Below are 15,637 nucleotides of genomic sequence, written 5' to 3'. Positions count from 1 at the left end.
TGGGACAATGGAGCGGTGTCACCATCAAACGCAATCCCGTCGGGGCAATTTTGTTCCTGCTCAGTGGGAGCCGTGCAAACTTTTTTCTTTCTCTTCTGTGCGGGGCTAATCTGCGGCCGGTGACAAAGCTCGCCTTGTTTTGCTGTTACGATTAGCCCGTTCGGTGACTGACGTAATCGGCTAGCTAGATTGACAGAAATCATTCGCCCGGAAAACGGTCTTACTCGACCTACCCCCGGAACTACCACCGAAATAAAATAAAAAGCCGCGATTAACCGCGAAGCCAAAAAAAGGGAAACGCATCTCTCAAAGCAAATTTGGAAACTTTGCAAAAATCGAAAAGTTGTTTTCTAGGTTAACAACAGTACATCGTTGACGTTTTTTTGACATTTCCGCGAAAAACTGGTAAATTACCCATTCTTACAAATGTAAAATGTTGCTCTTGTTTATTTTATACATTTTCTCCATTATCAGATAATATTGTCTATGTCCAACGCTTATTTGCATAGAATTCCGCTAAGACATGACCGATAATAATTTGCAACACCTGCTCTGATTTATTTTCTTTTTGATCATCTTGTGGAATTTTTTTTTGAAAATCATCTTAATTGTACGCAAGGTTATTTAATTATCTTTATCTTGTTCGCTTAAATGTTAATTGCTAGGTGCTGATTACCGAAGCTGCTTTGAATTATTTGAAAACCGAACAGCAAGTGCTGCATTAACTCTGTTGAATAAAACACAATGGAACTGTGTTGTTTCCAATGATATCTGCGTGGATGTATCGAGAAGAACTTAAATGAAAGAGTTTAATACAAAAAAGCATGAGTTGCTTGTGAGTTCCTAATTTCTGGGAAGCCAAAGTGCTCGCTTCCATTTCGTGGCTTGGCTAAGTTATTTATTGGTCGAAGATCTCGTGGAGCATGCCGCAAATGTCCGTTTTAAACATATTCGATTAGACTGCCCCCGCATTACCACGAGATGTTCGTTAATCGACTATTGAACTAATTGTCGGTGATAACGGAAGTGACAGGTCGTTCCCGGTCGACCGGAATATTGCATGACCGCATGCTACGGTCTAGTCAACGAATTGGTGTACGATCTTAAGGGAGTTTCAGTCGCCCATTTGCAACACCGCGATATCCGTCTGCCCACAAGATGTCGTCTTCCCCTTGTCTATCTCGTCTCCCTCGAGACACCATTTTGTAGCTATCCCCTTCCTATCAGCAGTGTACAATTCCGGCTGAGAAAATTGCGATGGACTTTTGACGTGATCGAGTTTTTCTCTTTCAACAAGGAAAAAAAATGATTTACCTGTCTATTATCACAGGGTCAGATGGTGTTTCGTTCCTGTTCCCGCAACTCTTCTTGTCGCAGCAACGACTGCAACAGAAAACAAGAAAAAATCAGTAGATTCATCGGAAAGCGGAAGCTGCGTTGCGACGAGATGGAATAACATTTCTCTAAATATATAAGTAGATAAATTTTCGTAAAGTCGTTTGTCACGTGCAGTAAAACTGTTGAAGAAGATTGTTTACATCAGATGAAGTGCTAACATATTTTGATGTGACTTCAACGTCAAATATGTAAGGAAGATGAAAATGCACAATGGTGTGTGCCGAGATTGGCGAATGAGAGCGATGTTTGTTATGGCAAGACAAGGGAATAGGGAAAAGACAGACTCCCGAGGGATCAGCCCGTCTCTCCCGCCCGCTACCCGCCAGCATTATACAAGACTATAGGGGAAAGATATTTAGGGATTCTCGTGACTACATCATCGAACCAACCACGTCAACTTCTTTACAGAAGAACTGAAATTTTACATACTAACACGCAATACAAAAGCTCACAATATTCCAGACACCTCAGATCTCACTGCATCCAAAGCTCGGTGCATTTTTCATACACAAGCTTCACTTCTTTTCTTTATCACATTTAAAGGTTACACTACAAATACTCGTACTTTCTAATGGCATTTTTATTTGAATTTTATTTTTAAAAATCGATTCATTAAAGTGAAAACTAGACATGTTCCTTTAACCATTGAGAATCGTTGTCGTAATCTACATAGATTACTCCTCGTCTCCAAAGATTTCCGACTGGTTAGGTTCAAGATACGACGTTACACGATTAGAATATTGGCGTTACAGCACAGAATAGTAATTTGTCTTCTGTCTAAAAGATAACATAACGCGTTTGCAGGTTTCGTATTTGAAGAATTTCAAGTTCCAAATTGTGTTAACGTGGTTGATTCAATTTCAATTTTGATTTGATGTCGTTGGGAATTAAAATAATTTACAAAAAATACTACACAAACTTAATTTTTAGTAATGTTTAATATTTCGGGAATTTTTCAAATACTCCTTTTGTTTTTGAGGTAACAGATGCAAAACATTGCTGTAATTTAAGGGGTATTTCACAAGTGATAGTGAGCCCGACGGGCTTGAAAATGCAACCCACAATACATTTGCAAAGTTAACTTGGATATATATATACAGTGAGCGGCAAAAGTATGGAATAAATTCATTAAAAATTAAACAACATTTTTTTCAAAAAAATCTTTGGATAGGTCGATTTTAGTTTATAAAAATACATATTTTAATAGAAAATAAAATTCCAAGCAGTCATTTGTTTTCGAGTTATGACGTCATCGATAGTTTTTTTAAATAGAAACCCCCTATTTTTTTTCTTGATTCTGATAGCCCTTTTAATTGTCTAAATGACAGTATAAAAATTTTGTTATCTTACATAAGGAAATTTTTGAGAAAAAAAATAATAAAGTTGGAAAAAATAAATTTTATAATGAACAAAAACAAGTCAAAAAAATCAAGTAGATAAATCAAACAGTCAAATGTTACTGTCAATTTCATTCGTATGTGTTATTTGTTTTACAAAACGTTTTCGAAAATTACTCATTTAACAGAAACACAACGTATAGAAATTTTAATTTTGATTGGGTGCGGGCATAAAACTAGATAAAACTAAAACAGGGGAAATTTCTTCATAAACTTGCTTATTGTCAACAAGCTGGGGGATGGCAATTCGAACATTTAATTCCATAATTTTAAGTACTTAGTAACACAGTTTTTGACTTGTTTTTGTTTGTTATAAAATTAATTTTTTCCAACTTTATTATTTTTTTTCTCAAAAATTTCCTTATGTAAGGTAACAAAATTTTTATACCGACGTTTAGACAATTAAAAGGGCTATCAGAATCAAGAAAAAAAATAGGGGGTTTCCATTTAAAAAAACTGTCGATGACGTCATAACTCGAAAACAAATGACTGCTTGGAATATTATTTTGTATTAAAATATGTATTTTTATAAATTAAAATTGACCTGTCCAAAAATTTTTTTGAAAAAAATTTTGTTTAATTTTTAATGAATTTATTCCATACTTTTGCCGCTCACTGTATATATATATTTTTTATTTAAAAACATAAAAGATAGCGGTGCACTTTCATAAATTTTGACATATACGTCATTTGCTTGGTTAAATCAAATTCGTAAATGTCAGTTGTGACAAATAAAATTATTGGAAGCAAAGCCATCTGGATTCCTAATTTTATTTTAAAACAATACAATATTTATGTATTGTGGGTTGCATTTTCAATTCCACCGGATTCATTATCATTACTGAAATACCCTGTATAGTTCAAATCAACAGCCCTTGTAAAGAATTTAGATTCCAATTTAGTCGGTTAGTCTAGTAACTAATTTAAAAGTGTCTAAAAAATTCCAAACCACTTCCAAGTAAAATGATTAAATATTAAATAACTTTTCATCAAATAATTTTTCACTTTATCTAATATTTAAAACGTTGTAGTGGTTATTTCTTACTTGATACGTTTTAATATGTTTTGCATTTTTTAGAAATACGCAAAGAAAACTTTCACATAAAAGTTTAAATGCAAGGATGAAATTTGTCTGATAAAACTCACCTGCACATGATTTCGTGTGTCAAAAGGACGCGACACATCTCCGGATTTTTGTCTTGTCCCTCGTATACAATGGCCTGTGAACAAATAAAATGATTAAAGTCAAGTGCCACCTCTGATCCACTAAAACGCAATCACGGTTAATCAATTGGCTGGAGCAGAGCAATAAAAGCTTTTATGACCACAAGAAGTCTCGATCTCGCAGAAACCAAATGAATCTCTCAATTTTTTAATGCCGTGCGTGCCATCAAGAGATGAGTTGTGTTCGTGGTGTGAAAAAAAAAGTTGCATGTTAAATAGATTCAAATTTGTGCAAATGAAAGTGTTTTGTGAAATAATTTTTTTACGTGCCGAGTATAGTGGTGTTGTCCGGTTTAAATAGGATAATAAGAGTCATAGTGGGGTCCTGTGCGTGAGTTTGGTAGTTGTTTTATAATGGCAACAGGAGATAAGATCGGATTATGGCAACGAGTCCCTCCACCGGTGACGTACTATTGCTAGTCATCAATGAGCATAGAATAACCCTCGAAGCTAGTATAATTACCAGACTTACCCTCGTCCAGACCCGAGTAATCCGGCTATTTCGTGCCCCTTCCAGCAGGACGGGGCGATAGCAACACATCTATCTACGCGAGGCTTTGCCTCCCCAGCCATAGGATTAAGGTGCTTTAGGTTAGAGCAGTTGATAGATTTTTGTTTAATTGAATATGTAACGCACAACCCTCGGCTTTGCTTTGTGGAAGGCTCAACTAAGATTACTGGACATCGAGCAACATGTGTTTGGATAAAGAAGCTAATTCTTCCCCAACAACCGCGAAGAGATTTACATTCTTGACCCAAGTGCGCCACCGACGCCTCTACATATTGCAAATCTAATAACAACACAACTAAGGAAAATGGTCGAGAGACGAAACAAGTGCAATGAGTTGCTTCGGATTTGGCTGCTCCCATAAAGGGAAAAATAGCACTGGAAACTTTGTAAATATTATTTTAATTCCTTTGAGTATGATATGTCCCGAGCTCCGGGGGCTATCTTGAAGAGTCGCATATCTCTGGAGAGTTTTACTCAACGACCCTAAAGACTTGTTTAAATATTCCCGAGGGAATTACTTTTCTTATCGGATGAGCAAATGTGGACGTGTATGTTATCTGCGGTATTTTAACTAATTGTTTTACTTGCATATTCATAAAAGTATATCAAAGCTCCCTCGGGAATTTCTGAATACAATATAAAAGGGTGCCGTTCGTAACATTAACTCTTACATTCTAACACCCTCGTAATTCATTGATAAGATACCGTGCAAATCTAATTCGATGCGCGGTTTTGCTCTTCTAACGCCAAATATTATTTTAATTGCGAGCGGTGGAGCTGCCTCATGAAGAACTTGCTGCATTAAATTACCATCTATCAGAGCTTCGAGGAATTTTTCTCAAAATTAACAAAGCATCACTATCGATCTCCACCATTCGAGCTTCAAATCCTACCGCGAAAAGTCAAAGTATTTTTGCTTAACAAAATTTGGAAATTTTGAAAAATATTCAAGTCAAATCGATTGATGTTTTAAATAATAGATCTTTGCCGAGGACAAAATTACAAAATTTATTTTTAGCTTGATATTAATGTCTAACATATTGTTTGAAATGCTTAGCGATTTGGGCCGCGTTTTAGTCTTTGATTAATTGACACGAATGGCAGAAATGTAAACAACTCCCAAGAAACAAAGAGACTTTGTAACTGAAGAACTCAAGGAACAGGCATTTTTACACATTATACGTTTTAATTTTACAACCCAAGCCACATAAAAATATATTACAAAGCCGTTAGTAAAACCAAATTTAAATTTTAGTACTTTTGTTCAACTCATTCACAATTAATTAGGTATTGATGATGATTGCTTTATTGTCGATGTCCAATGTGCCATTAATTAGTCAAAAAATTAAAGTTGTGTTAAAATTTAAAAGCTAAATCACAACAATGTGCATTTTCACATTCCATATAATTTGTATTTATTACAAAACTATTTGTAGAAAGTCTAAATGTTACCTTTCTGGATATTATTAACAGTGCAACTATATAGTCGACGCGGAGAATCAATGGAGCAATAAATTGATGTGATTTTTGGGGGGGGATGGTTTCCTATTGGTTAAACGGCGCGCTCAATGCATGCAGCCGAAATTTCTTTCCATTCCTCAAGCATTAACTTTTAAATTTCCCGCACAAAACCCAACTTTGGCGAGGCAGTGTAAATCAGGCTTTTCATGACCTCGCTATGAACAATCACGTGACTACTCCACTGGTTCGGCGCGCCAACTATAGTAATGTTAGTTGCTTCCCCTAAGCTCGAGTAAAAAATCGAGGACATGTTTAAGGTTTTACCTCATTTCGTTCCACCAAGAAAGAACCTCAGTAATTTAGTTTAAGAAGGATTCCTTTGAAGACAAATACAGTCAAGAAAATTCTATGGAAGCTGTTACCGAGAAAAATGTTATTATTGTGAAGAAAGATGTAACGGAAAACAGGGGGGAAAACCTAAGGAATTAACAGCAAGATGTGTTCTTTCAAATTCCACAATATTATTACAGGGGGAGCATCGAACATTTTTTCGTCAGTTGGGAAGAAATGTTTCGTAAAAATGACAGAATGTGTAAAATCACGTTGTAAGGATTAAGTTGGAAGCTCTTGGAGGTTGGATTTTTGGGCGACTTTCTAAATTTTGGATTTTCTTGCTGATGTCGTAGTTTGGAGTGTGGTAGGTGGGCAATTAAACGCGTGGGTGTGGTAATCAGTTAATTTGATAAAATAAATTGTCGTTATTAAATAAGCGCGCCATTACAATAACGCCGGTCCATAAAAATATTTTATTCGCTGTTGTAGTACATGATATCCGTACAATAAAATTTACATGGGCCTGAATTTATAATAAACGAGATTAACATAGTGCCGGTTCAGTCGGTAATCGTGTAATGTGCGATAAAATTTTAATAGGAGATCGCGAGCTGTCCTGTACGCATTTGGATTAACACCGAAATTCAAAAGTATATATCGATGTTCATACAAATGCATTTTAATAACGCATTAGACTTTTTTTTGTGTGGGTCCAAATAGAGTGCCTCATGAAATTTATATGGTGAAGTTTCGTTCCCTGATATTTTTCCATTTTATATTAAATTATTAACACGGTGATAGATAGACGGGTTGTTCACGATTATGAAATCTTCACCGAAACACGTCGACAGGAAATTGAATTGAAATGTAGAAATTGATAAACCATGTTAAAAATTACGGTAATGGATCGCGTCAATCGGAAGAGCTGCATCTCTAGGGCTCCATTACCACGCGGTTTCCTCTCACTGTACAACTCCGATATCAAACCTGGCGTTTTAATGTAATTTTAACGAGGCCGCAAGTGCATATTTCTGAAACTTCCTCGGCTATTAATTTAAAACCGACATTAAATCCACGCTGCGACTCGGATACTGCCACCATTTTTAATCCGACTTGACACCTCCACCTTGCAACAATCCCTTATTCCGAAAATTTGAAATCGAGAATTTTCAAAATAATATCAATATATCTTATAACTAAATAAATTTATTGATTTTTTTTTTAAATTTACATTAAGAAAGAAATAATACTGACAAAGTGCGTCCGAAAAAGCGCGTCCGAAAAAGTGCGTCCGAAAAAGTGCGTACGAAAAAGTGCCTCCGAAAAAGAGTTACTTTTCGTCCTCTTAGGAGTACGTAAAATTCGAAACGAAATTGTAAAATTTTACTACTAAAGATAAAAGAAATTACCTGATATTATTTTAAAATAGTGGTTCTTTTAGCAGAATCCAAATGTCGCAGGTGGATAATTAATTAAACTTTATGTCCTGCCGTGAGGTTAAGAATAGTTAATAAATACCTCAACACTAGCGACATGGGCTAAAGAGAATCTAATAAATAAGATTTATAAATTCTAATAGAAATCTGAGGCTTATGGTTTATGTAGTGGCAATGTAGCCAATTATCAAGGATTTATTACGGCAGGACTAATTTAGGACAAGGTAGAAGCAGGTGCCTGGATTAATCTAGAATTTACGTAGGTAATTCCTCTCTATTCCACACTATCGTTAATATTTATACGCAAACTACAATACTGAGGCGCATCCTAAAATGAACGTTTTAAATCACGCTCTGATGCTGCTGTTAATCTGGCCGATTTTTTCTCAATTCTAAGTGAATTTAATTATGAGTGTTTTGTACGAGGGTGCAAGCAATCAACTAATGAGTCGTTGTTAAACTTGGCATATTGAGGATAAGACGAACCATTTACCTGAGTGGCTACTGATAGACATGCAATCTGCATTTTCACCCTCTTAAAATTACGGTTACTTAGTCGGATTAAATTTTTTTCTTTGCATATACGAATGATGCGCGTAATAATTCAAGATTTGCAAGTTAAGTGGACAGGCCATGTGTTTATAGATCAGCTAAACGACTTACGATAAGGAAGTAATGAGAGTTGAGTATTTCCTGTGTTATCCGCAATGGGGCCCCGGAGTCGCGTGGCTGACACGTGGACCTGATCGCGCCTGTCCGATATCATCACCGACAAGAGATTATCGCTCGAAACGCCCCCAGCCCACACGATTTAAAACTTATACAATACATATTCATAAAAGAGGAGACCGAATTGGAAGGCGATGCCTAATGAAAAGGGGCGAACGAGGGAGCGAATGCCAAAATTTTACATAAATGACAGAATGACATATTTCTATTCCGACGAATAATTGCAAAACTCTTCAAAAATGTTTTCCTAGATGCATTTTCCGAAGACATAGTTACTCAATACTCAATTCTAAGGAGGTATGGAACAAAACCAAATAGATACAGCACATACAGTAAGGCTGCTTTCGTTCACTTGAAGCGGAGCACACCCAATACGCGTGAACGAAAGCTTTGCTATCATCGCTCTTACTATTTCGCATACTGATATTGCGTAAAATAAATTTAGTTTAATTTTCACTGTTAAAAAAACGCTCTCAACTGCTTCATTTCATGAATTTTGTTTCATTTTTGTGTGTATTGCCTTCTGCATGATTGAAAATTTCTGTTTATTGGTAATGACTGTTTGATAAAAAGAAAATGAGCTTAATTGGCGTTGTGGCGTGTAGCACGTGAACGACTTGATGTTTCCATCACTCCACCAGTTTATTTAATCAACTTCGTTGTGGTAATACATCGCCGTGGAAATTTACGCTGGAATTGATGAAGACTTGAGCAAGAGTTTCTCGAAAAAAAAAATGCTGCTAACAAAATCTCGTAGAACAATTTTTACACAAGTCAAGTTGATGGAGTGAAAAGGGGAAAGCTTAACGCGTTTAAGTTCTTAAATTTAATTTTAGTCAATCATCTAACTTCAAGATGGTTTGAGGTAAAATTTAATTTCGCGCTCGTCGAATCTACAACGAGAGAGACATATCGGAGTGTGACGAAAGATCTTCCTCCGGTTTGTTTCTTGCTGCATAATTCATTTAATTATTACGCTGTGCGAAGTCGAAACTGGGAATGTTTTGCTGATACACCGGTTCATCTTACCCTCTAGCCAGTTCAAAGTGGTAGAACAACACATTGGCTGCTAATTTCATTTAGACCTCGTTTGTCCGACCTTTTCAGGCTTAATTCCATTACGCTCTGCTTTGTCGTTTAACACTGCAAGTGTTTTCGTTAAGGAGGAGAAAACGCACAGGACCCGGAGTATTTTTTAACGCGACGAAAAACACTTTTACTCACTTGTTTGGTGACGGAGTCGATGAGTCTCACGTAGATGTCCTGCTCCTGCCGCACACCTGAAAGAACAAACCACTTTTTAGTACAAAGCTTCCGGTAGGATGTGCAGTTAAGTCAGTTCTACTCAATTTGCGTATTCGTATCAGGACGTGGTCCGGAAGCAGCCGAAGCGGAAAATTGGTAGTTTGAAGAGTAATTGGCCCAAGCAAATTTGTTAAGATAATTAGTTATTACAGGGCGGTCGGTCTGCGAGGGTTGTAAACTAATTATGACGGAGGTTTGTAACAAATTCGGGGCAGTTGTCGGTCTCGGAGGCCCTAAAGTCCGAAGTATAAGACGAAGCCACAGGGCAGTGCAAGTCTTGTACCGCAAATTCCTCAACGGCAACCGCTGGCTCCTTATCTCGGCGGACACAACCCTTGGTTAGTCCATCCGGGCGGGAAATCCGTCAATCCGCAAAAGACCAAAGCAAACACGCGCTGAAAGATTTATAACGCTCGCTAATAGCACAGATAAATCAAACATTCGGCCTCTGGCTCAGCAACTCTTTTGAGTGATAATGAGAAACCGATCACATACGTTCCGAATGCTTGTAAATGCAATTAATTAATTAATTAGTTTAGTGGATGGTTTATCAATTGTCAATTACTTCTATTGCAGAACCGCTGGCTTGTCCGACTGCCTTTTACATTCTGCTGGAAAAACACTATTTACACTTTAGCGCAGTAAGGCGCATTACATATAAGGAACTGGTTGCCGACGAGGACGTCGCAGGAATTACAAATCGTGTTCGAGTAGACGCTGCTTTTAATTAGATAGATAATTAATCCAACTAATCAATCAGATCGACCAAAACAGGCGATTTGACTTACATATGGACTCCGTTCCGACCGGAATGCGCCAATACATTTTCGTTCCAAATTAGAATTTCTAATTGGAATCCTAATTACCTACATCGTGACACGTGCCACAGATTTTTCACCCGCCGCTCAATTTCAACAAAAACCACCAGAATTATTTCTTTCATGAATTTCTTAACTACCAGGTTGGCGTAAATAATTATCTACTAATTTCCAAAGACCATAATTGCACAGTTTTTTGTACTGCATGTTTCAATTTTTTTTTATCAAGTTGGTACTAGAAATCGTACACAGTGAGTGTGTAAAATAGTTACTTTGAATTCACTACCTTCAAAATATCATTTAGCGACCGCAATAATGAATCGCGAACGTCAATTTCGCGCACTAGTATATTGTACAAACTTCGATGCGTGACACATTCGCGCGAATGAAGCACTCGCTTCTTTGTCGCTCGTGCACAAATAATGAGCTCATGCGCTCATTTGAGGCACGAGCGATGAAGGAGCGAGTGCTGCATTTGTGCAAAAATGCTGAACACGTCTTCGCGCATCGGAATTTGTACAATATTTTTTGAAAGAAAACGTATACCAGATTTTATTATTATCAAGTCAAATTATTTTTAGAATGCTCAAAAACGGGAATGCTTTTTGGAAGATTTTGAAGCACTAGTGCTTAAAATCCACGTTCGCGGTTGACTGTTGCGTTCGCGAAATGTCATTTTGAAGGTAGTGAGTCCAAAAACGTAATTAATAAAATCAGGAGAATTATTGGCAATTGATATCCTTTTAAAAATAAAATTGTACTACATATGTATTACAGAAATTGAATCTTTCTAATTGTTAATCTAAAATCATATTTTGGAATTATTTTTAAACTTTCGCTTTTCGTGCGTCGTATTTTTTCTATAAAACCCGAAATACACCACCCTTTCTTGAAAAATCTGGGAAAACGTTATTGTATCTTTTACTGTAGATTTTCATTACTGCTCAATAAAAAGTTTGAAGGTTTACGGTTTATTGCAAGAGCATTTTATTTTCCCTTCTAGTATTTTGCATCACTGTTATGAGCTTATCTACCAACTGAGACTACATAATATTTTTGTTACCACTGATTTATAAAAATAAATTATCAAGAATAGCGTATTTACACAGTTCATAAAATTTCACTCCTGCTCATATTTTCTTAAAAAATTAAAATTTTGAATTGAAAATATAAGAATCTCTTGTGCTTTATTGGAGTAATGCTTGGGGTATCATCGCGATGAAAATTGTATCATCCCTTCTTTAATTAGGAGTCGGCTGTACCGTGGCAATAGTTATATTTCATTGGAGCATGGTTGGTGGTATTGATCCCTTTTTTGTGGACCAGAAGTGACCTTGCTTGTATCCGAAAAGACGCAAAAGAAATGATTTAGAGAAAGTTGGTCTGGTTGACAAACCTCCGCGCAGGGGTCGTGAAGTTAGAGGAACGTAAATATTTGACAATTTGTTAATACAAGCGGTAATAATTTATGATGGATCGGGGGCAGAGGCAGTAAATGCATTGCACGTAGCTTAAGAGATTTCCGTGAAATATACAAGAAGGAAGACGTAACATGTAGTGAACCGGCGCTATATCTCATTTGCCACAGCACACCTCACTCAGCATCATCCCCGAGGAGCACTCTTCCTCTCCTTATTTGTAATAAAATAACTCCACAAATGCTCTCTCAGGACTGGAAAGATGGCGAACCCTAAGGCTTTACCGCCGCCCTAGTCTTTGTTCGGTGGCGCTATCGCCGGTTAGGACTTCCTTCTTATCACGGACTGTTCCTAACCGACTCGCAACAGTATCGAAATAGTTTGACGTGCCGTAAACTTTGGCATTATCATTTTAATGATTCACGAGATGGACCGAGCGGTTTCCAAGACGGTGCGAATGTCGGCAATAATAACGTCGCTAGTCGTAACCACGTAATGCCAAACACCGAACTTGCTAATAGAAATGTGCCAGCCTGCCATTATGATGCCCATAACGTCTCTTTACTGCCAGACCTGATGACATAACCGCAAAATGATTTGCTACCGACCATATCACCCGTGTGATCGCTTTTTTTAACAAAAAATACACAAGAAAGTCTTAACCACAATGTTTTAAGAATTGGAAATCAAAGTTACAAAAAAATTAGACACAAGTGTTTTTTTCTGTTTACTCAACGCTTGATGCAAAGAAAACTGTAGAAAAGAACCCAAATAAATTTTAAATTGTCTCAAGGAGTGATTTTCTGATGTCTCACCGTGGATTCTAGACACTGCAAAACAAGGATTGCCAACAGCTTAGAAGTTGGAACCTAACACATGGGTCTGCTACAGCAGAGCCGTTGGAAATGTTGACTAAAATCGACTTTTCTGTCGCCTAGAGTAATTCCTTAGTAAAGAAGAAGCTTATACAAAAAAGGAACGATATAGAGGCGCTGATTCGTCGCTAGTTGATCGTATACGGTTGGCTAATTTACCCCTTTAATTGAATAATTTAAAGGATCTTTGATCCTGCGTTCCGGAAGCTTGAGATAACACACAGGGACCATCTTACTTCGGACAAGAGTGGTTTATCGCTCCGCCTTTGCGCAGATATTCGCAAGGTCACAGCCCACGAGAAAATCCAACACCTCTACAATCTAATATACTTATAGTATAGTACAGTAAAAAATTAGAAAACGGTTTATGTACCGATACCAATGTACAGGGTGTTTTTGAAATGCGTGCACAAATTTTAACCACGAGCTACTGGCTTCATGTAGAAAAATATTTAAAAAATTCTATGTCAAAAAATAAAATGACATTTATTTTTTGAGCTACAATTTTTTTAAATTGCTTTTAGTTTTCTACGTTGTCCTACAACTTCGTAGGTAAAATTTCGGCACATTTTAAAAATACACCCTGTATATCATGTTTTATAAAATGTACGCCAATGCGAAGTAACCTATAGGAAATATGCTTTAAAATAAGGAAACCGCATTGGTGTATGTTTTATAAAAAATGATATACAGGGTGTATTTTTAAAATGTGCCGAAATTTTACCTACGAGGTTGTTTGACAACGTAGAAGACTAAAAGCAAAAATCGAACCGGTCAGATATTTCGTTATATCTTAAGATTAAAAAAATCGTAGGCAGCTAGAATGCTCAGAATGAGTCCATTAGCTGCATTGATTTGCGTTGGTTGGTTGGGGATTTGAATCGTAAACGAGCCGTGTGCATTTTTGTGTTTATTTGTAAGAATGTCCATCGCAATTGACTCACCATTGGCATAAAGCAACTGTAACCTGTACTGGATTCCATTGTTCGTTTTCTGGCCGTCGGCCTCCTGGAACAAAGAGGTATATTAGCAATTTAGTCGATCGTTTATATATATCTTAATAAATCTAGAGTGGAGAATTGGAGTTCGGAAGCCGTTGCCGGCGCGTTGCGATAATGGTTTCTGTTGTGACCGGCGCTCAGCTCTGGTTTGGGTTTCATGATAAATGTTCTGCCCGACTCGCGCCCTAATCTTCTGCATCGCCACGAACACAATTACACCCCCGTCTCTTGCCGCCCGTCTACAACTTCCTACCCAGCCAAAACACGCTGTATTTATTCATCTCACTTTCCCTCCGTTGTACACTTTACTAAACGGCTGCCATGGCAACGGAGAATCGGCAAAACGCTCCTTGGGTCCATTTTGACGGCCCGACAAAACGTAGACAAGCACAACGAATTAGCACACCTAAACTAATTATCTGACGAAGGGGCGATGCACCGAACTTTTGCCATTTCTCTGTTTGCGAAAACTTCACAAAAAACATGTGAAAAATTGAGCTTTTACCAACATTTTTCAGTTTGAAATTAAATTTCATCCGTTGCCAATTAATCAAATTTCCCTAAAGTAGTGACAAAGCAACAATGCTTCATAGAATTGAGAAGCTTTTGGTGGTGCTCGAGTAACAATTTTTCTTTGTGAAAGAGACGATACTAATAATCCTAAAATTGTCTCATTTTTCTGTCAAGAGAACGTAATGTTTGAGACCGTCACTATTCCCACTTGAAAACGCTGAAATTTTTATTTTCCAATTTGGAACGTACTAAAAATCAGTGGGTCGAGTCGTTTTATTAGTTTCGTCTCGTTGAAAACTGGGTATCATGCCCATTTGAAATTTTGCAGTGAACATCCGTCTGTTAAACCCGGTTTATGATGGAGAATTTACAGTAAACAGATCACATGCGTCTTTCATAAATCAATGATAAACGATTTTGACATTGAATTGAAGCATCCAAACAAATTTAAAAATATTTTCGTTTTTATTTGTTAATTAAAGAAGTTAATTTATTAAGTGCAGATCTGGAAGAATATGTCATCTTTCAAGTAAAAGTTTTAAATTGATTACTTTGTTCGCATTTTCATTTCATTAATTTCATCAATAATCATGGTAACTTGATAATAAAGCAAAATAATTTCTAGTGGCATTTTATAGAAGGCGTAATTTAATTTATGACATACAGAGTGTTTTTTAAATACACATATAAAAAATTATCGTAATTAGTGACGATAAGTAGAAGATCTTAATTCATCTTTGTATAATAAAATTAATTATTTTTCGAAATAAAAATAACTAAGAAATCGTTGGAAATTTCCAGTACACTAAGGAATTAAATGCGCTTAATGATGTGCCTCTAATGGAAGTGAAAGGGGTTAATTTATCATCCTCATCACTTCAGATAGTTAAAAGAAGGTTTGGGAATCCCCAACAGTTACGAATTTTTTGTGTGTATATTTCAAAGACACTTATTTTGTTGAAAAATTTCAGAGCACAATAATACATATTTAAAAAAATATGTTTTTTATTTTATTTAAGAAAATATGTTTTTGACATTGAATCATCTAAGAACTCAAAGTTTTAATCTTGGGTACTTGGTGACCACTCCTGCAATTTCATGATTTCTGTGTCTTCTTATTTTTTCTTGTAATAATTTTGAGACAAAATAACTGTACTTGCAATCGTTTCTTACTTCTCATTAGTCGAATTATTGAAAGTATTGTAGATATGTTGCTTA

At 36.5% G+C, this 15,637-nt stretch overlaps 1 protein-coding gene across 6 annotated transcripts in view; it reads right to left on the bottom strand.

The window, feature by feature from the left end:
- The window catches only part of kn (EBF transcription factor knot), a 59,207-nt gene that overhangs the window by 31,305 nt on the left and 12,265 nt on the right, over positions 1-15,637 (bottom strand). For all 6 annotated transcript variants that reach the window (XM_069052742.1, XM_069052741.1, XM_069052743.1 and 3 more), the window contains exons 3-6: positions 13,850-13,913; positions 9,714-9,769; positions 3,942-4,015; positions 1,315-1,383 (exon numbers count right to left, since the gene is read on the bottom strand). In XM_069052742.1, the coding sequence (XP_068908843.1) occupies positions 1,315-1,383; positions 3,942-4,015; positions 9,714-9,769; positions 13,850-13,913 (263 nt within the window). The remainder of the gene's footprint in view (positions 1-1,314; positions 1,384-3,941; positions 4,016-9,713; positions 9,770-13,849; positions 13,914-15,637) is intronic.

Source organism: Tenebrio molitor, chromosome 7, assembly GCF_963966145.1.
Source record: "Tenebrio molitor chromosome 7, icTenMoli1.1, whole genome shotgun sequence".
Taxonomy (NCBI): Eukaryota; Metazoa; Arthropoda; class Insecta; order Coleoptera; family Tenebrionidae; genus Tenebrio; species Tenebrio molitor.
The sequence above is the reverse complement of the archived record's forward strand: the minus strand, read 5'-3'. Positions and strand labels throughout refer to the sequence as shown.